This window comes from Rissa tridactyla, chromosome 12 (assembly GCF_028500815.1).
Source record: "Rissa tridactyla isolate bRisTri1 chromosome 12, bRisTri1.patW.cur.20221130, whole genome shotgun sequence".
In the NCBI taxonomy this organism is placed as follows: Eukaryota; Metazoa; Chordata; class Aves; order Charadriiformes; family Laridae; genus Rissa; species Rissa tridactyla.
In genome coordinates, this window is record NC_071477.1 from 5,167,391 (window position 1) to 5,188,074 (window position 20,684).

A 20,684-nucleotide genomic window follows, 5' to 3' on the forward strand; every position below is an offset into this window, starting at 1 on the left:
CTCTGCGCACGCGCAACGGCGCCCCGCCCCTTCTGCTCACGTGGCCCGCGCCCGAGGCGCTGCGCCTGCGCCTTGAGGCGCCGTGACGTGCCGCCCGCGCGCCAGCGGAGGGGCGGGGGGAGCGGGCGGGGGCGGGACGGGACCGGAGGGCGCGGGGAGCGCGGAGCCCCGGCCCGGCCCTGTCCGGTCCGGTCCGGTCTCCGGCCCGGTATGCGCCGCAGCGCTTGGGAACATGGCCCGGCGGAGCCCGCCGCGCAACGGTGTCGGCGGCCACGGTACGGGCTGGGCCGGGCCTGGAGGGCGGGGGGAACCGATTCCTGTGAGGCGGGTGGGAGCTGGAGCGCCCCCTGCGGGCGCGGCGGCGCCCCCTAGCGGCGGGGCGGGGCTCGGCGCTGCGCTCGGAGCCGCCCCGCCGGGGCCGTCCTGGGGGGTCTCGGGGGGTCCCCGGCGCCCGAGCGGAGGGTTCGGGCCCACCCCCCCGCCGTTGTGGCACCGTCCCTCGTCTGTGCCCCGCCAGGCCGCGGGCACAGACGGGGCTGCCGTTTGGCCCCTGCCTGATTCAAGACCGGGCCCTTGCGCCGTCGGGGCTTCGCTTTTCCGGGCCGCACATCACGGCAGTAACCGGGGGCGGGGAGGGGCGCTCTGCAGGAGCGCCGGGGCTGGCTCGGCCTTGCCGAGCGTTGTGTAAGTGCCGGTGCCCGGTGTCTGCGCCTTGTTTTGCCCATTGGGGTCGCAGAGCAGCTTCCCTCTGTGGGACCCCACTCCTGCCCGGGCAGTCGTCCCCCTTCAGCCCGTGGAGATCATCTGCGTTCTCCGCACATGGGTGGGTGCTGTGCTCGGGTGCTCGTCAGTGAGAACTGTTACAGGCACTGTTTTTAGCCATGGAAGTAAATAAAAATCCACTCGCGGCCAGGCAGGTGGACCTTCCATGACAGTACAGTTTGAAGTATGGTTTGGTAAGCCCCTGTGCTCTGAGCTTGTGTTTCTGCCCTTCAAAGTGTAACTGATGCTGCGAGTTAATATTTTTTCGTTTTGAAAATAGAATTTTCTTGTAATACTTGCAGCTATTGTCCACTGTACATTTGAACAGTGTAAATATTGGGGTATTTGCCAGTAAATCTTAGAAGAGAAGCCTGCAATATGTGCTGCTTCCTTCATTCTACTCCTTAAGTTCTCTGTGTGTGAACAGGAGGTTTTTTTCTTCCATAGGCTTTGTCTCCTCCTTCCCAAGGCTTCGGTATTTGACAGCCCAGTGTCTGTGTGTCGCAGGGGTTAGGGAACTGCCAGCTGAGCGGAGCTGGTTTCTGTTCATGTGCAAATAACTTTGCTTGCACAAGGGGTGGGAAAGGAAAAAAAGGAAATTGTGGTCACCGTGTGAGCATTAGAAGCTTTAACATTACCAGGAACTTGGTGTTTACAGGGGAGTCGGAGACCTGTTGTAAGCTGTTACAGCTTGTTTTCATCCAAAAAGTGTTTCAAAAGGGTACTTTGAGAAGGGACAGCACCCACCCCTTGACCTACTTACCGTCTGTGTGTGAGCAGCCTGCCATCCTGCCGTCTTCCATTCAGATGCTGCAGAAAGCGGTGCTTCCAGCCAGGCTCTCACGCGCAGCAGGGAGCGGGGAGAGGGCTGGGGCTGTGCCGAGACGCTGGAGGTGCCACGTGGGCAGAGAAACGCGCTCCCCGAGTTGCTGCCGGGAGAGCGCGGCGTTGAGAAACAGCTGTTTCTCCATCAGGATGCTTTTAATTCCTCACACCTCAAATCCTATTCGGACACGTCGCTTATCGAGTGAATCCCGTTCGGATCCCAAAAGTAGTTGGATCTGTTGGAAACGCCTTTAGGTAAAGGCAGTGTTTGTGGCCTCATCCTGCGCTCCAACCCTGTAGCTGCTCAGCAAAGCCTCCTTAGTGGAAACTTCTCCGATGTGGGATATCAGATGGCTCTCAGCCTCCTCTCTTCTTCCTCGCATGAGGCAGTGGTGACAAATACCACGATGCAGTGTGACATAGTGTCCCTTCTAGGCTCCCCAGGAAGCGCTCTCATGTCCTGTAAGTGCAATTAACCCATCTGAAACCAGAGCACAGTGCTCTTTGTGCGTTATTCCCTTCCCTACCTGTCCCCAAGTTCATGTGCTCCATAAAACAATGGTATTTATTTAATACTGGCTAACCTGTGCATATACTAATAGCTGGCAAGTTTGTGTTTGTTGGGAGAGAAGTCGATATGCTCATGATTTGTTAACTCTGGTATAATTATGTCCTTTGTTGTGACTGTTGCTGTTGGTGGTGCTCACACTTTTCCTGAGGACGGCTGCGTCCAGGAGCCGCTGCCTAGCTGGGAGTTGGTAGGAACATGAAGTCCTGGTCTTAGGAAACGCTTGACACCTGAGCTGGCAGCTGCGTCAGAGAGCAAACAGTTGCAGCATGGCTTTGCACGACCGTCACGGTCCTGAATGGAGCCGTGATCTGTTGGGGAGTATGAGAGCTGAGGACGAGGGATCTGCTCGGGCAGCGGTGGTGGCTCCAGTGTCAGGAGGAGATGCAGTTGTCTCCCAGGGTGGGAGAGATGTGTGGCAGGACATGTGCCGACTGCCCCATGTCATCTCCCTCGTTGCGTTTGTGACACCGCTTGAGTGGATTTTTCCCTTCTTGATCTGAGTTGCTGCCCCTCCGTGTGCTGGCGTTGCCTGTCATCTTGTCTCTTTGTGGTTTCTTACAGACTTTGATTCTAAGAAGAAAAGAAAAGTGGCGGAAATTTATCAGGCTCTGAACAGCGACCCCATCGACGTGGCTGCGCTCAGGCGGATGGCCATCAGTGAGGGAGGGCTCCTGACAGATGAGATTCGTTGCAAAGTGTGGCCGAAGCTGCTAAGTGTTAACACAGATGACCTACCCCCTCTTCCAGGTATGGAACAGCCTGGGCTTGGGTGCTTTGGAAGAACAGCTCAGTGATCTCTGTGCATATTAGAGGAAGGATCCCAGAGGTTGAATCACATGCTTTCTGGCCTACCTTCTCCCTGTGTACGTGGGTGTGTTTCCCACCAAGCTCATGTGCGAAGGGGACTCTCGCTGTAACATGAACGCTGTAGCTTCGTGTGCTGTATTGTACGTAAATGGCAGATTTGGAAGTACACGGCTTCCTAAAAACAACGTTTCCATTGTGCTGCAAGGGTGTTGTTATCTTTAGTGACAGTGGTGGAAAGTAGTTCTCTTTGGATGCGGTTGGTGTGGCCCGGAGCAGTGTAATGGCATGCTGGCATGTGTAAGTTCATCTGCAGCAGAAAGTATCAAAATTTTTGTTGCTGCCATGGAGAGGTGGCTGTGCTGAGCCCTGGCTTGGCCGAAATTCTTCCAAGGTGTCTCTGCCAGGTGTAGATGAAGCAGTTTGTTGCATGAAGCATATGCAGTGGTTAGTTAGAGCAGAAGCAGGGAAAATGACCTTCCTGATGAGATACCTGCATGGTTTTTCAACCTTAGCAATGCAGAAGTTCCAAGTCCTGTAGCTTTTGCAGTCACTGTCCCCCACACAGATTTTATTGTTGTTCCTGACTCTGTGGCCATTCAGAACTGTGCATCCCCCAACGTCAGTCAAGAGCTGGATTACGTGAGGTGATCGGAGCTGCTGGAAGACAACACTTAATTTCACATGATCACATAGATAGCACAGTGTGCCAGCAAATTCTTTTCTCTTCTGTTTTAACTATCTTAGCTAGCTGTGGGTGGGGTTTTCTTCTGAATTATTTCCAGTTAATAAACTACTCTTTGTGGCCTCCACAGCGTATCATGCCTTACTGCTGCTGAGTATGCTTTCAATTGCCCAGCAAAATTGTGGAGCAAAGATGCTTCCGGGAATGCTGGGAGTGGTGTCAGTTTAAGCATTTTAACGTATGTTGTTTAAAGAAATAAGTCTTGTTTCCTCACACAGAAGTGTTGTTAGTGTCAGAATGCGCAGCAGTGCAAGTGAGGGGACAGGGTTGGCATGTGACATACAAAAAGGGGACGTACGACGGAGTCGTGTGTCTCTGTGTGCAGCCTCATCCTTCTGCCTTCAGCAGGGTTTCTCCTGGCTCCCTCGCCCAGCTCTTCCCGGTACCTTTGTGCTACTCAGTGTTAATCATATTCCTCTTTTTCCCAGCAGGAAAGGAGCTGCGAGAGGATAATAAAGATTACCAGCAAGTGTTACTGGACGTGCGGCGATCCCTGCGCCGTTTCCCACCAGGTGAGAGGGGATTCTCCTCTTCCCACTCTGCAGGGGGGAAGGTCTGTGCTGTGGGGCTCCTCCTGGCTCAGACCTTACTCGGGGGGTTGCAATAGGTGACGCTCCGTTGATCTGAGAGCCTGACTTCTAGAAAGCTTTTTCCTTGTGAGCTTAACAGCTGCTTCTTCATTCAGTGGAGCCATTCTGCGGCTATCAGTTTCCTTCAGCTGCCCGTGCTACAGCTGGGTTTTGATGTGGTTCTTCCAAGGCTACTCTTCCCCCTGCGCTGCTGAGTCCCTCTGCCAGCAGGCTGGTACTGCTGGAACAGTCGAGCACAGAGAGGCCCAGATCCTGTGGGATCCTCACCTGTTGTGAACAGGGTGAGATTAGGATAGATGGAGCGCTTGAGAAATGCACCGTTTGCTTCAGTTTATTTTAGACTGTGGTCTAGCTCGGGGGCGTGGTTTGTCAGTGGTTAGAACAAATTCTGGTGTAAAACTGTTGCAAAGTCGGGTTCGTGCACCAAATCTAAGAGAACTCTGAACCTTTAGAAGCAAAATGTTTTTGCAGTTGTTGTGTTCTGATGGGTGGCTGGTGCCTTGTGCTATTTATAAAACGTTTAAGCCAGCAGCTATCTAACTCTGCAGAGCAGTCGTCATTTCTGGCCAGAATCTGTTCTGCTGCTTTTATTTTGTGTAAACAGTTGATTCACTCTGATTCTCTTTCGAGTGTGGATACTGTGTGCAAGCCTGATTCCTGAAGGGTCTGCTAGGACGGACTTTTTTGCCCTTGAATGGCAGCCTCCTGCCTATTTTTAGATGCATTAGTGAAGCAGGGGAAAAAGAGAACTTTGTCATTGCAGGATCTCTGCTGGGACTTTCTACTCGGCCTTTGGGCATTTTATCTGTTGACAAGGACTGCCAGAAACTGGCTGCAGCTGTGCATGGCAGGAACAATGTTTTTCCGGTGACATCCTGTCCCTAAACACATGTTGTTAGCAGGGGACCGATACAAAGTTTTGGCGATGGTGGCCTCGCAGTCTGATGCAGTTGGCGCAGTTTCTGTGAAAAGGGGTCCTGTTTAATTTTTTCTAGAACGCCTGGGAAATTAAAAATGATTAAAATGTCCTTAGCAATGCTGGTTGTGCAGTGCAATTCATTCTTCGCGGCACTGTACAAACCTCAGTAAACCCTGCTGCCCTCCTCCACGGTGACTTCCTCACAGGTAGGGGCACTGCAGCTCCAAAGATTAAACAACCTAACGACTGGCCGGCTTCCCCTGGGCCATCAGAGTTCTGGGGGACAGGATTAGGGTTTAGGATATTTTTTTCTGCTGGTTTTATCTCCCTCCCCTTTGCACCACATCCTTTGGGATCAGGCAGGTTGGTAAATGCACAGGTCCTCTCCTTGCATACCGTGCTCGCTCCTGCTGCAGGCACCAGTAGGTGACACAGCCCGTCCCACCGCTGCCTGGTGCTGTCCCCACAGGGATGCCGGATGACCAGAGGGAAGGCTTGCAGGAGGAGCTCATCGATATTATCCTCCACGTCCTCAAGCGCAACCCCCAGCTGCACTACTACCAGGGCTACCATGACATCGTGGTCACCTTCCTGCTGGTGGTGGGGGACAGGTTGGCCACGGCTCTGGTGGAAAAGCTTTCCACGCATCATCTCAGGTACTCAGTGGGCTCAGCTGGGAGGGAGAAGCTGCCTGCATGTCCTCAGGCTGTGGGGACACCTGTGCAGATGGGGCTGGCCTGGAAGGCAGAGCCTTGGGTTAAGGTCGGCTGCCTGTTGTGTCCATACCCAGAGGGCTGCTGTGAGAGCGGCGTGACCACACGATAGCACGTGGCTTTGCAGGGAGTTGTGCTCTGGGGAAGGGATAATTGAAGGCTGTCAGTTAATTTGTAGCATCTCTTGAAGTTGAAAAAGCCGACGCACGTGCATTATTCATGGTTCTCTGGCCGTCTCTGCTGTCAGGGCCTCTGTGGCTCCTGGGGGCTGGCTCAGCACAGTGCCTCCCACTTAGCCTCACACAGCCCTGGGCAGTGTGGTCTGTACCACCAGTGTCCTGAGCCCCAAGTCAAATGACTCTCCTGTTTGTGCACTGAAGTGAGAATAAGCCTTCAGCTGGGGAGTGGTTTGGAGATATTCCCCCTCCTCTCCCAGGCGGGGAGTTAGGTTTTGGGTGCTGGGAAGGCTTTACGGTTCATTCATGAACTGCAGCAAAATAAGAAGTGTCAGCTGACAGCAGCGTGATTGTCTGGGTCCGGGTTTTCTGTGCAGATCAGCCCTGTGTGTCCCAAATAAGTAGGAAGGGGGCTATCCCAAATAGAGAGAATTCCTTGGGGCTGGGAGCCACCCTGTCAGCAAAGCTGTTAATTGCAAGTATGTTTGTTTACCTTCTGGTTGCCTCCCTGGAGGGATTGCTCACTGACGTGACTGCTTGACAGAGCGTCTTTTAAATCTTTCCTCAGGGATTTTATGGACCCAACGATGGATAATACCAAGCACATTTTAAATTATCTGATGCCCATCATAGACCAGGTGAACCCTGAGGTGCATGACTTCATGCAGAGGTACGCAGATGTTCCCTCGGAGCCTCATAGCTCTCCGCTGCCAGTCTCATGTTACTGTTCATGGGGCCGTTTGCACCAGCATGTCCCTAGCACCACAGTGGCTTTTTCAGAGTGAGTCAACACAGCCCACAGCTAACGGTGACGGTCCAAAGCCATGCGGGACTCTGCTTCCGAGCAGACCCAAACCTATGTTGCCTGTCTTGAGGGGTTTTAAATGGTGTCATCTTCACCCCAGTGGTCTGCAGCCCATATTGGAAAGGCTGGGGGATTATAGTCGGTGTCATGCAAAGCTGCCGCAACTGCTTCACCTGCCCAGTTTTGTGGCTGCTGTTGCCTTGCTGTAATTTGTTGCCAGTTCTGGGGATAATTCCCAGGTTGTGCAATAGGGACACAGAAGTGTAGTACGGGCAGAATAAAGCAGAATCAGGAAGGTAAGTGGGAAGGTTCAGTCCAGAGCCCTTTTCTGGGAAGTGTGTCTGTTAGGTTTCATGGCCGGGGTGTCTTCGGATGCCAATCTTGATTGCAAACTTCCAGAAGTTAATAAGCCTTTAGGGTTGAAAAGGAATCTGAAAAGTTAAATGTGCTGCAGGACTTCAGGTGTCCTCAGGTCAGCGTGCCGGTGACGTGGTACATCACGCATTCAGGTTCTCCTGAAAGCAGACCACTTGGACCTCTGTTGTGGATCCTAGTGGATGGAGAGGAGTAGTATTTTGCCTTGGGGTTGTAGGAGAGGTGCGGTTCATGGATCTGGACTGAGCTCTGAATGCTCTGCCAATAGCCAGTTCTATCTCCCCTCCCAGGCGTGGCGGTGTGTCTCAGGGATCGCCCAGGAGCATTTCAGCGCTGTTTCCAAGCTGCTGGCAGCAGCTGACCTAACAGCACTTTCTCTCTGTGCAGTGCGGAGGTGGGAACCATCTTTGCTCTCAGCTGGCTGATCACCTGGTTCGGGCATGTTTTGTCTGACTTCAGGCACGTTGTGCGATTATATGACTTCTTCCTGGCTTGCCATCCACTGATGCCCATTTATTTTGCTGCTGTGGTAGGTATTGGCCAGAGTGGTAGGGGGATTAACTGAACCATTGCGAGGTGGCAGTAGTTTGGGGCTGCAGAGGGGAGCTGGCAAGCCCAGTGCTGCTGGGTTTGGCTGCACCCCACTGTACACAAGGCCAGCGATCCTGGGATCCAGGATTGCTTGGGGCAGCATAAGGGTGTCCAGATCTGCAGGTTGTTCCAGTTCAGTGCTGTGGAAGCAGTGTGACCTGGTGGGTTTGTTTTGCTTTCATGTGCTGGCCCTGCTGCTGGGCACTTGCTTGGAGCCTGGCAGGGGACATCTGCATGTCCATCTGCCCTTTCTTCTATGGGGGGGGGTCCAACAAATCTCTTCTGTTTGAGGGCAAGCTGCAGAGTCAAGCCCTGCTGAGGTTCTGCCCGCGTCTCCGACCTGCCAGTGGCAGGCTCTGCTCAGAAGACAGACGTAGCTACCCAGGAAGGGGCTTTATGTGGCCTCAGAGTCTCAGGAAGGGTTTGGCTTTTCTCTTCCCAGATAGGGAATGCTCCACTGCAGTGTGTCCCCTTGAGGAAAGGCAGGTCTTTCAGCCAGAAACGAAATGTTTTTCTCTTCTGCCTCTGAAGTGAGTGCTAGTGAGTGACAAGGAGTTGTCCCCACTTCCCCAGCTGTCCTCAGTGCTCTTGCTCCTCTCTGCAGATCGTGCTGTATCGGGAGCAGGAAGTTCTGGACTGCGAGTGTGACATGGCGTCTGTCCACCACCTCCTGTCCCAGATCCCACAGGACCTTCCTTACGAGACTCTGATCAGCAGAGCTGGGGACCTTTTTGTCCAGTTCCCGCCATCCGAACTTGCCAGGGAGGCAGCACAGCAGCAGGCTGAACGGTGAGTGCAGGGCAGCCCATGTGCGCACATGTTCTGTACATCCCCTTGCCAGGTCTTGTTTTCTCGCGAATATCTTCCTCCCTGGCAGGAGACTGGTCCCAAAGGCGAGCCAGGGACATTCCTTGACCAGTTTCTTCTCTTGCAGAACCGCGGCTTCCACTTTTAAGGACTTTGAGTTGGTGTCAGTGCAGCAGAGACCAGACACTGTGTTGAGGCAGCGCTTCAGGGAGCGGCTCCGAGGGGAGGAGCGGACAAAATCCATCTTGACGAAGCCAAGGACCAACCGCTTTGTCAAGCTGGCGGTGATGGGGCTGACGGTCGCGCTGGGAGCAGCTGCCCTGGCCGTGGTGAAGAGCGCGCTGGAGTGGGCACCCAAGTTTGAACTGCAGATTTTTCCCTGAAGCCAGAGGAGGGGCCTTCCCTGTCACCACGTCCTTCCCTGGCGGGAAGGGTGATTTTTGATGAAAGGACATGTCTGGAAACAATCTCTCTGAAGATTATTTTTTATTCTTGCTGCGTCCTGTGACGCCTTTGGCCTTTGTGACAGAGACTAATAGGAACCAGCCCAGCAGGATTGTTCCCCACACCAACGCTCACCTTGTTCTCTCCTCCCCGTGCAGGGGTGAGCAAACAGGCCGCTATCTCGTGAGGAACTGGAGGCATGGACGAGTCAGGCTCCCCAGGCTGCGCGCAGGTGACTGTACGAGTGGAGAGCCATGCATGGGCTATGCTGAAACGATCTCGTGTTCTCTGTTAGGGATAATTAGTGTGAGCGAGGGCAAATCCTCACCTGGAGGAGAGCGTCATGGCAGGTTTTGGCCTGGGTGCGTGTGTGTGTGTGTGGGCGAGGGGCTGTTACACTCCTGAGGCGCGGGGGAGCCCTCTGGCTCTGCACTGCTCCTGACTGCAGGCTGCCAGCACACCCTGCCGTCTGCTTTCAGCTTCGCCGGTGGTCCAACCCTTCCCTTTCCTATAGGCAACCTCTGGGTAGAGCCAGATCTTTCACAAACCCCCGCCAGCGCCCTGCCGTGAGGTTGTCTTCAGCGTGTAACACTCGCTGGCTCCTTTTGCTTCCTCATCCTTGCAGCCTGATCTGTTCATGGGAGAAGGGCAGGGGACAGGAGCAGACCCACGGGACTGCCAGAGGGAGCTTAGCTCTTGGTTGCTGGGTCTCCTTTGCTGTCAGTAGCACAATCGTATCTTGGGTCAGTGAGGTGAGAGACGAGTGTCGCTCGCCCTGCCCGAGGTATGTGCTGTTGTGTGCCAGATCACATCACCTCAAGAGTTAGTGGCACCAGAAACACGCGTTGCAGACTTCTACAGCTCCGGAAGCAGGCTCTAAAGCGGAGAAGGGCTTTTTCCACCTTGTGAAACAGTTTGCACAGGACAGAAGTCATTGCGGTAGGAAGTCTGTCTTAAATCTCCCCCATGAGCTGATCAGGCTTCAGTGTCATTCCTTGGAGTAATGCAAGTGAGGGATTTTTCTGGAAAGGCCACCCCCGACCCCTGCATAGCTCCCATTTCCTCATCCAGTCCCATTACCAGTCCTAATGCTCCCTGCCCTCCAAGCTAAGCAGCAAATCCTTCTAGACAACTCAGTGTCCCACTGAGACAAAGCCAATAGACACTATATGCCTCTACCTCTCCCCTGAGCTGCTAAACCTCCCGCAAGTGCCCTTACCTGTCCCTTACAGCTCCCACCCAGCTTCCCCTGCTGTTGCTGTGTTGTGCCCAAAGCCATCTGTGCCGTGCCCAGGGGCTGCACACCTGAAAATTAGGTGTTGGTTGAAGAGTTACGGATTTTGGGATAGAGAGGAAAACTTGTGCCCTGCAAAGTTCAGCCCCCTCCTGTCCCAACCCCCTGTCTGGCAGTTCCTAAGCGCCTCCTGGGTAGGTTTTAGGTTGCCCCATGGGCCCTCGATCTTGGAGGAGCCATGCCTTTCTGACCACCGGACAGGCCAGAGGGCATGTGGGCAGTCGTCATGCCTGACCCATGTTTCCATAATGCTCTGAGCAGAGGAGTTTCCTTTGCCTCTGCAGGCTGAAAGCCAGAGCGTGTGAATCTGCTCTCGCAGAGGCAGGGCAGTGAGACCTTTTCCCTCTGCAGCTCACTGGTGCCAGCGGCTGCCGTGTGCCAGGGCTGTCCATGCCGCTGGTGAGAACCGGGGGCTGCTCAGGGGTCTCCTCTCCCAGCGTGGTTAAAGGCAGAACCGGTTTCTGGGCCCTCGGCGCCTCCCCAGGGCAGCAGCAGCATGGGACGAAAGGCTGGGTGACTTAGCACTTTAGAAACTTGTGGTGCAGGAGAGTCTGTGGTGAATGTGGTCACCTGTGGCTGCTGCCGGAGGTCCTGGAACGCTCTGTACACTCCCCCACTGCCCCGAAGGAGGGGATGGCTGGAGCCCCCTGCTGGGGGAAGCCCCTGTGGCCCCCTAACTCTCTGGCCATGATGCACTTTAGTTCTTGCGTGTTCCCAGGGGGAGGAAGGGCCTGGGAGGAGACGATCGCTGCGGGTGCTTCAGTTACTCTGTACAAAGACTTATACATACCCGTGTAAATGCAGATTTGTACAAACCCTATAACTGTAAAATAAACAGTTACTTAACACACTTCCTTCCCCTGTGCCGGCAGGGGTTGTGGCGTGGGGCCGGGGATGCCAGATCTGCTCTCGTGGCACGCCATGGCCTGGCACTGGCACATCCCTGCAGCAGCCAAGCCGGCTCTGTGGTCACTGACCTGCGTGGCCTCATCCCTGGCAGCCCCGTGGGAAGAGGAGCAGGAGCGGAGCCAAACGGCGCTTGCGTGCCCCGGTTGCTGTTCTTCCATCTGCCCGCCTTTGGTTAAACGCCAGGACTTGCGTGTGCTGTCGGTTCTCCATGGCGTTCCCCCTCCCCATCAGCAGCACAGTGGGCAGAGCGGGGCTGTAAATAGCCTGACCTCCCGGCCCCTTTTGCACCCTGGGCCGGGTGCTTGGCTACGGCAGGAGATCACAGGCCCAGCCAGGGCACGGTGCCCATCGGCGGAGGCCTGGCCGTCACCGCTTCCCCCGTGCAGCCTCCAGTGGCCGGGCACGCTCCGCTGAGCCGGATTGATGCGGCCGCTTTCCCCGGCCTGGGAACGGGCTTTGCTCGGCAGCATGGGGCTGGCGGCTGTGTTTACCAGTTTGGGCCAGGGCTATTTTTAGTTTCCTGTGGCTTCCTCACTGGGAGCGATTTGCTCAAAGCCCTTTGGGAGGAACACACAGGCACAGGCCTGCAGGGTGTATGGGGCTGCTGGGGGCTCAGTGGGCGGAGGGTGGGCAGGGCTGGGGTCTTACAGTGAAAGGAAGCCCAGAGAGCTGGCACTGCGCCGTTCCTTGCAGTATGTGCTTTGTGATGACACGATGCCCAGCTCCGGCAGCTGCCGGGACGTGTGCCCTGCCCGGAGCCTGGACAGTGAGTCCAGCACCAGCCCAGGGGTTACACCACCCATCAGAGTCCCTCATCTGCTGGCACAGAGACATGGCCAGACCCGCTTGGGATTCTGCAGAGAGAACAGCCCCCAAGGAAACGTCACACGTCTTTTATTTACCCCAAAAGAGGAAAAACAGGGAAATGGTGGTGTGTGCAAATACCCAGGTCCCTCCCAGGTGCTGCAGTGTGGGTGCAGCCGGGCACGCGGTGCATGTGCAGGCTGGGCACGGCTTGGCACAGCTCAGCGCCAGGCCGTGCACGGCTCCAGCAGGACATACAGCCCGGTCCACCGTGGCCAACAGGCCGGGGTCACCGCGCACGGGGATGGCACATGGGGCTGGTGGCATGGGGGCTTCGGCCTCGCCAGCTAAGGGCTGTCCTGGGGCTCTTCCAGGCGCTTCCTCGGGGCTGGATCCAGGCAGGGAATTGAATGAGGTGCTACCGGCGGCGGGGGCTGGCGATGTAAAACCTGGCGCTCCTGGGGTTTCTGACACAGGCACAGAAACAGGCACCGAGCCACCAGCGAAGAGATCTCTCAGCATCTTTACTGAGTGGTGGAAGCGGGGCTGTGGGGGACAGTGGGACACGGTGGCCGTGCTGGGGCTGAGCTGGATGCTCCGCAGTGCTCGCCCCAAACCAGCTCCAGGTGATCCGTCTGGCTCCCAGGGTACGACATGGCTTGGCCCCTTGGCCCTGTGCCAGGCGTCACCCATCACCTCCCTGGCCTCAAGTGTCCCACCGGGGCTGGACGCCGTGAACGTGGGAGATGCCGAAGGGCACCACCATCCCCGCCGTGGTGAAGGCGGCGGGGGGCCGCAGTGGGGGGCTGCCACGCAGGATGGGCGAGAGCTGCTGCTCCTCCTCCGGGGGGTGGCGCAGGGCCAGTGCGCAGGAGAGGAGCCCGATGGCACCCAGTGCCCCGGCTGCCACGCACAGTGCCAAGCCCACCAGGCGGCACGTCCCCAGCGCATGGTTGTACCGCACCGCCTGCACGTCCAGCACCACGAATTCCTCCTCCCCGATCCCCTCCAGCTTCGGGGGCACCAGGGAGCCGGTGGCCAGTGCCGCGGCCCCCACAAGCAAGAACAGGGTGCCCGTGGAGAGGCTCACCTGGGGACAGGGGTGCAGGGCTCAAGGTCAGCACCAGCCCCTCTGTGTCCCCCAAATGCCATGGTGGGACACAGGTGGGAGGGTGCATCTCCAGGGGAAGCAGGGGTTTTGGAGTCTCTTACCTTCCAGATAAGGGGGGCCCAGGCTCCATGCGGCGAGGACCCATCCCTGTCCCCGTCAGGGCTCGCCCCAGTGCAGTCCTCATAGAAGAGGTGGAGGTAGGAGCGGACCCCGTACCACTTCCCCTGCGCCATGCTAGGCCCACGGCCACAGCTGCAATCCGGCTGACGGGCGGGCATCGGGCCTGGGGGGCACAGGGGGGCCAGGATGGGCTGTGGGGAGGGCAACAAGACCCACAGCAAGCCCCCCCCGCAGCTGCAGCGCCCATGGGGCTGAGCCAGCTCCTGCCCCTGCCCCAGGGTGCAGGGCAGGGGACGGGGCACCGGCGCTGGCTGCGCCCCTCCATGCCTGCTTTGGGGAGCACCGAGAGGGACCCCAAGAGCTTCCCCCCCTCAACCCAGCCAGGGTGACAAGGCTGAGGCCACATCCTCGGGGTGACCGAGGGTGTCGCTGCCCTCATCCTGGTGGTGCATCCAAATGGGATGGAGGAAAAGACACCCCACTCCCCCACCCGCCCCCCCCCTACCCCTGCATCGCGGGGACCTGCCCGTCCTGGGCTGGATCCAGACCCGGCACAGCCCCCGCACGGCCCCGCCGCCATGCTGGCAGGATCAGGCCCGACATCAGGCCATTCGCAGCCACCCAATCGCCGGCGATGGGGAAGGAGGGGCGGTGGCGGGGAGGGATGCGGGGCCGCTGGCTTGTGGGGACACTGGGACACGGCCACCACATTGCAGGGACCGGGCCACCGTGTCCCCTCCCAGCCGCCTGCCCAGGGATGGGGCATTGCCATGGGAACTGCCTGTTCAGCCCTGGCCAGGGCAGCCCTGCAGCCTGGCGAATGCAAGGGGGGGCGGGTGGGATGCGTGTGGAAATGTCAGCCTGGAGCAGGGCGAGGCGGGGGGGAGGGGGGGACAAGGACCCTTTCGGTGCCGGCCCTGGCACTGAACAAAGCCCTGCACCGGAGAGGCCTCACCGGGGTATGCGCTGCCCACGGGATCGGTTGGGATTGGGGACATGTTTGTCCCTCCATCCTGTCTTGCATGCTGGGGGCTGGGGGGAGGGGGGGAACAGCCTGGTGCTGCTGGGTTTGAGAGGAGGATCACAGTGGGGACCACCCCGGTGCACCCCTGGTGGCCATCACTCTGCTCCCCCTGGGCTGCCCTCATCCTGCATCCCCCCGCCGTGTCCCCCCATAGGCTCACCCCTGCCCACACCCCTGCCTCCCAGCCCTGCCTGCTCCCCACTTACCTCTGGGGGGGCAGAGGCCTTAGAACATCCTTCCCCAACTTGGCGGCGTCACCAGCAGCTGTTCCTCTGCTGTCCCCGTGTCCAGGAGGGATCCCACGGCACCGTCCACAGCTGGGCAGCCAGCCCCCCAGCTTCACCGCAGCCCCGGCACCGTCCTCCTCCCTGGGACGTGGGGTGGGGAGGGCAGGGGGGGGCCGTGCTGGGGTGGAGGGGAGCGGGCAGAGCAGGTCCCTGCTGCGAGGCCGGGAGCCGCTGCTGCCTGCGGAGCTGGCGCAACGCTGCGTGCAGCCGCCGCGTGTGACTCAGAGCCGGGCCGGTGGTGTGTGCACGTGCCTGTGTGGGCAGCGCCGGACACCGGGCACCGGGCACTTGGCTCTGTGTGGCCCTGGCCCATGGCGAGGTCAGGAGGGCAGCGGCGATGGGTGGTGAGCTGGGACCGTGGCAGACCCCCGTTCCCGGCCGAGCCAGGCGTCAGCCTTGGGCAGGAGCCTGGTCCCACAGCCGGGGGCTGCTGTGCCACCCTGCTGGGACATCGCTGTCCCCACGGCTTCCAGACTGCAGCCAGGGCCCCGGTGCTGGGTTCTGCCCCCGTTTCAGGACTTCGGTGCTGGGTGCTGCCCCAGAGCAGGTGAAGCCCTGCGCTCCCATGGGGCTGGGGGGGGTGTCACCCAGCACGGCCACCACCCCCCCGGACACCCCCACCCCCCGGGGACAGCCCGGTCCCCAGCACTGCCCGGGTCTCAGGGCAGGGGCCGGTGCAGCGGGAGGGGCCGGTGGTACCCAGGGATGCTCCAGGCTCCCCTTGTTGCCATGGCAACAGCTACGGGCGGGGGGGAGGGGGGGAGTGACGCAAGCAGTGCGTTCCCCCCGTGGTTTCCCCCCCTCCAAGCCCTCCTGCGGGGCCGGATTAGTGCCCTGGCCTCCCCCCCCACCAGGTCCTGTCGGGGCTGATTTCCCCCCACGGGTGGTGGGGACAGCGCTGTGGGGTTGCGTGTGCACGGAGGAGGCATGGCACATGCGTGCAGGGAGCACACGCGTGCGCTGCACATGCATGTGCACACACAGACCCCCCCATGCTGGGGACATCCAGCCCGCTCGGGCTGACGAAGGTGTGGGCCTCGCGGGAACCGGGGCTCAGGGTGGGATCCTGTGGACTGGTGCGGGAGCAGAGGGTCCGGGTGGGAGCCCACGGACCACGGTCAGAGCCTGTGGATCAGGGTGGGAGCAGACATGCCTGGGAGGTGGGTGCTGGCCGCTGGGAACCCCACATCCCCTTGGGAGGGAGCCCCATGTTCCCTGGGGGACCCCACATCCCACCGGGAGCCCCGCGCCCCCCTGGGAGGAGCGAGGCGGCGCAGGAGGAGCCGGAGCCGTGGGCAGCAGACCAACACACTTTATTCCATAGTCACAACAGTCAGGATAACCGTTAGCCGAGCTCCCGCAGAGCTGGAGCCGGCCACATCGCACCCCCCCGCCTCCCCCCGGGATGGGACGGGGACCAGGGCTGCCCCTCGGCTAAAAGCCTATTTCTCCAAGACAACAGATACAGGAACCCTTCACTAACACGACACTACAAAGGTGACCCCGAGCGCTGGCGCCCGTCCGCAGGCTGCGCCGGGGCCCCACCGGCTCCGGGGCCCCCCGGCCCATTCGGCCACCGCCGGGGCGGCTTCTTCCTGAGAGAGGTTTGGTTTATTTTTATTATTCATTTATTATTATTATTATTATTTATTATTATTATTATTATTCACTTTGTCTCTAGTGATGACGGGATGTCGCACGCGCACGCACACACGCTCGCACACGCATGCCAGCCAGCACCAGGCAGTGGGGAGGCGGGGGGCGCAGCGGGAGGGGGCCGCACGCTGGGGGGGTCTCTAAGCACTACAACCACACGGCACAGAAAAATCCACCACTGTCCACAACGGTTCTTCCCCCAACAAACACACCCAGCGAGTCTCGAGGAGGGGGACAGGGGACTGGGGGGTGGGGCGGGGAGAGGGACAGGGACGAAGCGGATGGTGTTGTGCTTGTGGCCGGGGCAAGGTGGGGGCGGGGGGGGGGGGCCCCGGCTCTGGCTCCGGTTCTGGCGCTGACCCAGAACCTGCTCCTGAGGAAACGTTTCGCCTGACAGTCCGTGGAGGGAGCACCTCGGCCCACGGGTGATGCACGGCACACAGGGGACCACGGGGACCCCGGGCCACCCGTGTCCCCACTGGGAACAGGAGATGCAGCCCCGCGAGCTGCAGGACTGGCAAAGCACATGTATGACGCGAGACCCTCACCATGGCCTCAGGCCAGTGCCTGGGGGCTTTGGCTTCCCCGTGGACGAGGATGGAGGGTGGGCGGCCGGCAGCCTCGGCACCTTTGCCAAGCGCTTCTGGCCACGGCACGAGGCGGCCGCGCAGCCCGAGAAGGCACCGAGGTGCTGGGTGAGATCTGTGCGCGTTGGAGAGCCCCGGGGCCGCAGGACCCCACGGGAACCCCAAACCCGGCTCACGCGTGGGAGGGGGCTTGGGGTGCTCCTGGCGTGGGAAGGCAGAGCCTCCCCAGGAGGGCGGCGAGGCGGGAGCAGGCTGCCGGCGTCGCGGCTGGCCCGGCGCTTATTTGGCTTGTTTGGGTCTGGTGGGGAACGGCCTGGGGGGAGCAGGGACGGGGACGCGCTCTATACGGGGAACACGTGTCTGATGCGTGACACCCGCCTGCCTCGGCAGGCTGGCACCCGCACCGGGGCTACTGAAACACCGCGGCTAACGCAATGCCGACACACACACGCACAGCTACCGCTACACACCGACACATCTACAATGCTGATGGCTGGCCGTCAGGGAGGCGCCTTGAGGGGACCCCGAGGCCACCCGGGATGGGGCTGGGGGACACCGAGCATCCCTGCGAAGGGGATGGGGACACACCTCTCCCTGCGCCGTGGTGCCTGTCCCCACGGCTGAGCCAGGGCCACCGGCACCTCTGGCAGTGGGACCAGGCAGGTCCCCCCCTCCAAGGCACCCTGGGGGGATGCCAGGGCCCGGGGGGGGGGAAATACCCTTCCCCTGGTGGCAACTCCGTCCAGCCCCACAGCAGTGGGCAGGCACGGGGCAGCCTGAGACCGGAGGAACCCGCAGCCCCAAAACGGGGAGGCAGAGCCCCAGGGAGCAGGTGCCCCACTGTCCCCAGCACCCCACTGCCTGGGAAGGGTCAGAGGGGCTCCCACACACCCAGAGCCCCTGGGGAATCAGGGACATGGGGGACCTCAGTGGCTGCTTCAAGCTGTAGTCCCTGCTGAGCCCAGTAGAGCTCCTCCGGGTGCCGCCAGCCCCTGCCATGGCTACATCCCCAGGGCCCGCAGCTTGGGGTGGTCGGGGTCCCCGCCACCACCCGACACAGCACAGCCGTACCTGAGCGCAGCCCCTAACCCAAAAACGCAGCCTGCGGCGGCCACCAAGCCAACACTACAGCCACGTGCTCCCCGGCAGCAGGAGACAGCTCGTTGCAGGAAGGAGGCATTAAGAAAAGCAAAGAAAAACCTGGCTGGAGGAGACGCTGCGGCAGGACCTTCCCTGCCGGGAAGCTCCTTGGCAGCGCTCCGCTGGGAAGCCCCTGCTCTTGGCGGAGCCGGCAGCGGGGCACGGCGTGGAGGAGCACCGCGCCAGAGCATCGCCCACACGCCGTGCGCCCACCGGCATCAGCTGCCGCTGCTCTCAGCTCCGTTTGGGTGGTTGCTTAAGGCAGATTTCCCTCAGCATCCCTTCCCAGCCACCCAGCACGCTCCCCACCACCCCGGCAGAATCGCCCACCGCGGCCGGGCACGGTGGGACCTGGCTCCAGCGGCCAAGATGAGCCGGATGGGACCGAGTCCCACGTGGGCACGGGGTCCAAGGCTGAAATGGGGGCTGGCTGCTCCGGGAAGGGCTCGTTCCCGCCGGATTTCGGGGTGCACAGCTGCCCGGCGAGAGGAACAACACAGCCTCCCGCGGCCACGTGCGGATCACGTGCGCGCAACTTCGCTCTTCCCAAAGTCAGCGGCGGCGAGCGCACACCACAGGGAAAGAGCCTGTCCCGTGGGACACTGAACCCCCAAAGCCGGGGATCCCCATGAAACGGAGTGTCGAGCAGGGAGGGCTCCACACGGCTCTGTCACCCCCGCACGTGGCACAGCCAGGGATCCCTCCCCAAGGGCTGCCACAAGGAAAAGGAGAAAACTGAAGACGTGCTTTAAATGCAGTCAAAAATCAAAAGGAATTGGCCATTCCCCAAGGAATGGGGAGGGCAGGATTGGCACCGGGAGCCGGGGCTGGCATGGGCGCTCCCGGAGAGCAGGAAGGAACACGGGGCAGTGGCTGGCGGGGAAGGGAGCGGCCAGGAGCAGCCATGGCCGGCAGCGCCGCGGTGGCCAGAGCCACAGGGGGAAGGGGCCGGGCGCTGACAATGAAAACCCGATTAGACACTTGCATTTCACGGGTAAATAACCGCGGCAGCCGGCCACGCGTCCTGCAGTCGCAAGACGAGGGCCCGACAGACGGACGGACGAGGAGTGGGTGTGTGCCGGGGGGATGGGGTGAGCAGGGAGCTCTGCCTTCCAGCGGCTTCAAGGCAAAATACCTGATTCCTGCATGTAAACAGCTGGTTTTGATTTTTTTTTTTTCTGGTTTTTTTCGGTTTGGTTTTTTTTCTTTTTTTTTTTTTTTTTTTATATATGACCTGATTGTGGGAAAAGAAAGAGCATTACCTGCAGAGCGTGGGACTCAGTAGGTAAAGACCAAGTCCGAGATGCTGGACATGAGCCAGTCCCCTGCTATCATCTCCGTCACCTCGGGCGTGCAATAGTCCGGGAACTCGAAGTGCGAGGAGCCTCCCCGCGGGAAGAGGTCATGGTCCTTGTCGAAGACGGACCAGTCCAGGGCACCGCAGGCAGCACCGGCGGGGGCCCGCCCGGGCAGGACCCCCAGCAGCTCTTCCTCCAGCTCCTCATCAGAGGAGCTGAAGGAAGAGGGAGGGGACCCGGCTGACATGGGAGAGGGGGACCCGCTCTCTGGGGATCTCCCCGGCTCGGGGCAGGCGGCAGCAGGGCTTGGGGGCGCGGGGGGCTCCTGGGGGCTGCTCTCCCCGGTGGGTGCCATGTGCCAGGCGGCCATGCCAGGTGCCGCGGGGCAGTCCTCGGCGGGCACCTCCGGCGCGGGCTCCTGCGGGGTGTTGGGTGGCTTGGCGGGCTGCCTGCGGCTGGAGGAGACGCGGCCCAGCACGGAGGGCTTGATCTTCACCGGGAGGCGCGGGCGGGACGTGCCGGCGCCCACCTTGCCCTTTTTTCGAGGCCGGTACTTGTAGTCGGGGTAGTCGGCCATGTGCTTGAGGCGCAGGCGCTCGGCCTCCTTGACAAAGGGGATCTTCTCGGAGTCGTGGAGGAGCTGCCAGCGCCGGCCCAGGCGCTTGGAGATCTCGGCGTTGTGCATGTCAGGCCACTGGTCCATGATCTTGCGACGCTCGTGTTGCGACCACACCATGAAGGCGTTCATGGGGCGCTTGATGTGCCCGCTCGGCGTCTTGCACCAGGCGGGTTCGGCGTCGCGGGTGGGCAGCGGGGCGCAGGGCTCCCGACGAGCCTCCGCGCCCCGGCCCCGTGCCCCACGCTGCACCATGACGGGGACCGGGACCCCCCCGGCGCCGCCGCCACCGCCGCCTCCTCCTCCTCTTCCCCCCCCCCGCCCGCCGCCTCCCCGCCCGCCGCTACGCGCCGCGCCGCGCCGCCCCCATTGTGCGGAGCGGGCGGCGGCGGCGGGGCGGGGCGCAGGGGGCCGCGCCGGGGCCCGGGGGCGCACGGCGGGGGCGGCTCCGCCGGGGCGGCGGCCGCTGAGATGCTCCGGAGGGGTCCCGGGATCGGCCCGGTCGTCTCCGAGCTCGGGGATGCTCCGCAGCGATCCGGTCCGGGGATGCTCGGAGATGCTCCGTACGGACCCGGGGATGCTCCGCACCGCCCCGAGGATGCTCCGGGATGCTCCGCGCCGCCCCGAGGATGCTCCGCGCCGCCCCGAGGATGCTCCGGACCGGCTCGGTGATGCTCCGGAATGCTCTGTACCGGCCCGGGGATGCTCCGC

The 20,684-nt window shown here is 60.5% G+C and overlaps 3 protein-coding genes across 6 annotated transcripts; 1 reads left to right on the forward strand and 2 right to left on the reverse strand.

Moving 5' to 3' along the window:
* Positions 1–120: 120 nt before the first annotated feature.
* On the forward strand, positions 121–11,271 carry TBC1D20 (TBC1 domain family member 20). 4 transcript variants are annotated; one of them, XM_054218590.1, is made up of 8 exons: positions 121–275; positions 2,720–2,905; positions 4,136–4,219; positions 5,686–5,872; positions 6,674–6,775; positions 7,673–7,814; positions 8,481–8,665; positions 8,811–11,271. In XM_054218590.1, exons 1-8 carry the CDS (start codon positions 233–235, stop codon positions 9,064–9,066), a joined length of 1,185 nt encoding a protein of 394 aa, XP_054074565.1. In that variant the 5' UTR covers positions 121–232; the 3' UTR covers positions 9,067–11,271. The 4 variants fall into 4 exon arrangements, with proteins under 4 accessions (XP_054074565.1, XP_054074566.1, XP_054074563.1 ...); XM_054218591.1 differs by having other exon boundaries at positions 4,139–4,219; XM_054218588.1 differs by lacking the exon at positions 121–275 and adding an exon at positions 633–2,049.
* Positions 11,272–12,718: 1,447 nt separating this feature from the next.
* NRSN2 (neurensin 2) lies at positions 12,719–13,535 on the reverse strand. Its single transcript, XM_054218643.1, has 2 exons — positions 13,347–13,535; positions 12,719–13,224 (listed from the first exon to the last, which is right to left on the reverse strand). Exons 1-2 carry the CDS (start codon positions 13,521–13,523, stop codon positions 12,841–12,843), a joined length of 561 nt encoding a protein of 186 aa, XP_054074618.1. The 5' UTR covers positions 13,524–13,535; the 3' UTR covers positions 12,719–12,840.
* Positions 13,536–18,775: 5,240 nt separating this feature from the next.
* On the reverse strand, positions 18,776–20,228 carry SOX12 (SRY-box transcription factor 12). Its single transcript, XM_054218568.1, has one exon. It carries the CDS (start codon positions 20,226–20,228, stop codon positions 19,338–19,340), a length of 891 nt encoding a protein of 296 aa, XP_054074543.1. The 3' UTR covers positions 18,776–19,337.
* Positions 20,229–20,684: the final 456 nt, after the last annotated feature.

Coding starts and splice junctions, on each gene's coding strand:
- TBC1D20 (XM_054218588.1), top strand. CDS start 1,938: ATGGCTCTCAGCCTCCTCTCTTCTTCCTCGCATGAGGCAGTGGTGACA. Junction 4,220..5,685: donor CCTGCGCCGTTTCCCACCAG/GTGAGAGGGGAT, acceptor CTGTCCCCACAG/GGATGCCGGATGACCAGAGG. Junction 6,776..7,672: donor GTGCATGACTTCATGCAGAG/GTACGCAGATGT, acceptor CTCTCTGTGCAG/TGCGGAGGTGGGAACCATCT.
- NRSN2 (XM_054218643.1), bottom strand. CDS start 13,523: ATGCCCGCCCGTCAGCCGGATTGCAGCTGTGGCCGTGGGCCTAGCATG. Junction 13,225..13,346: donor GGGCCCCCCTTATCTGGAAG/GTAAGAGACTCC, acceptor CCCTGTCCCCAG/GTGAGCCTCTCCACGGGCAC.
- SOX12 (XM_054218568.1), bottom strand. CDS start 20,228: ATGGTGCAGCGTGGGGCACGGGGCCGGGGCGCGGAGGCTCGTCGGGAG.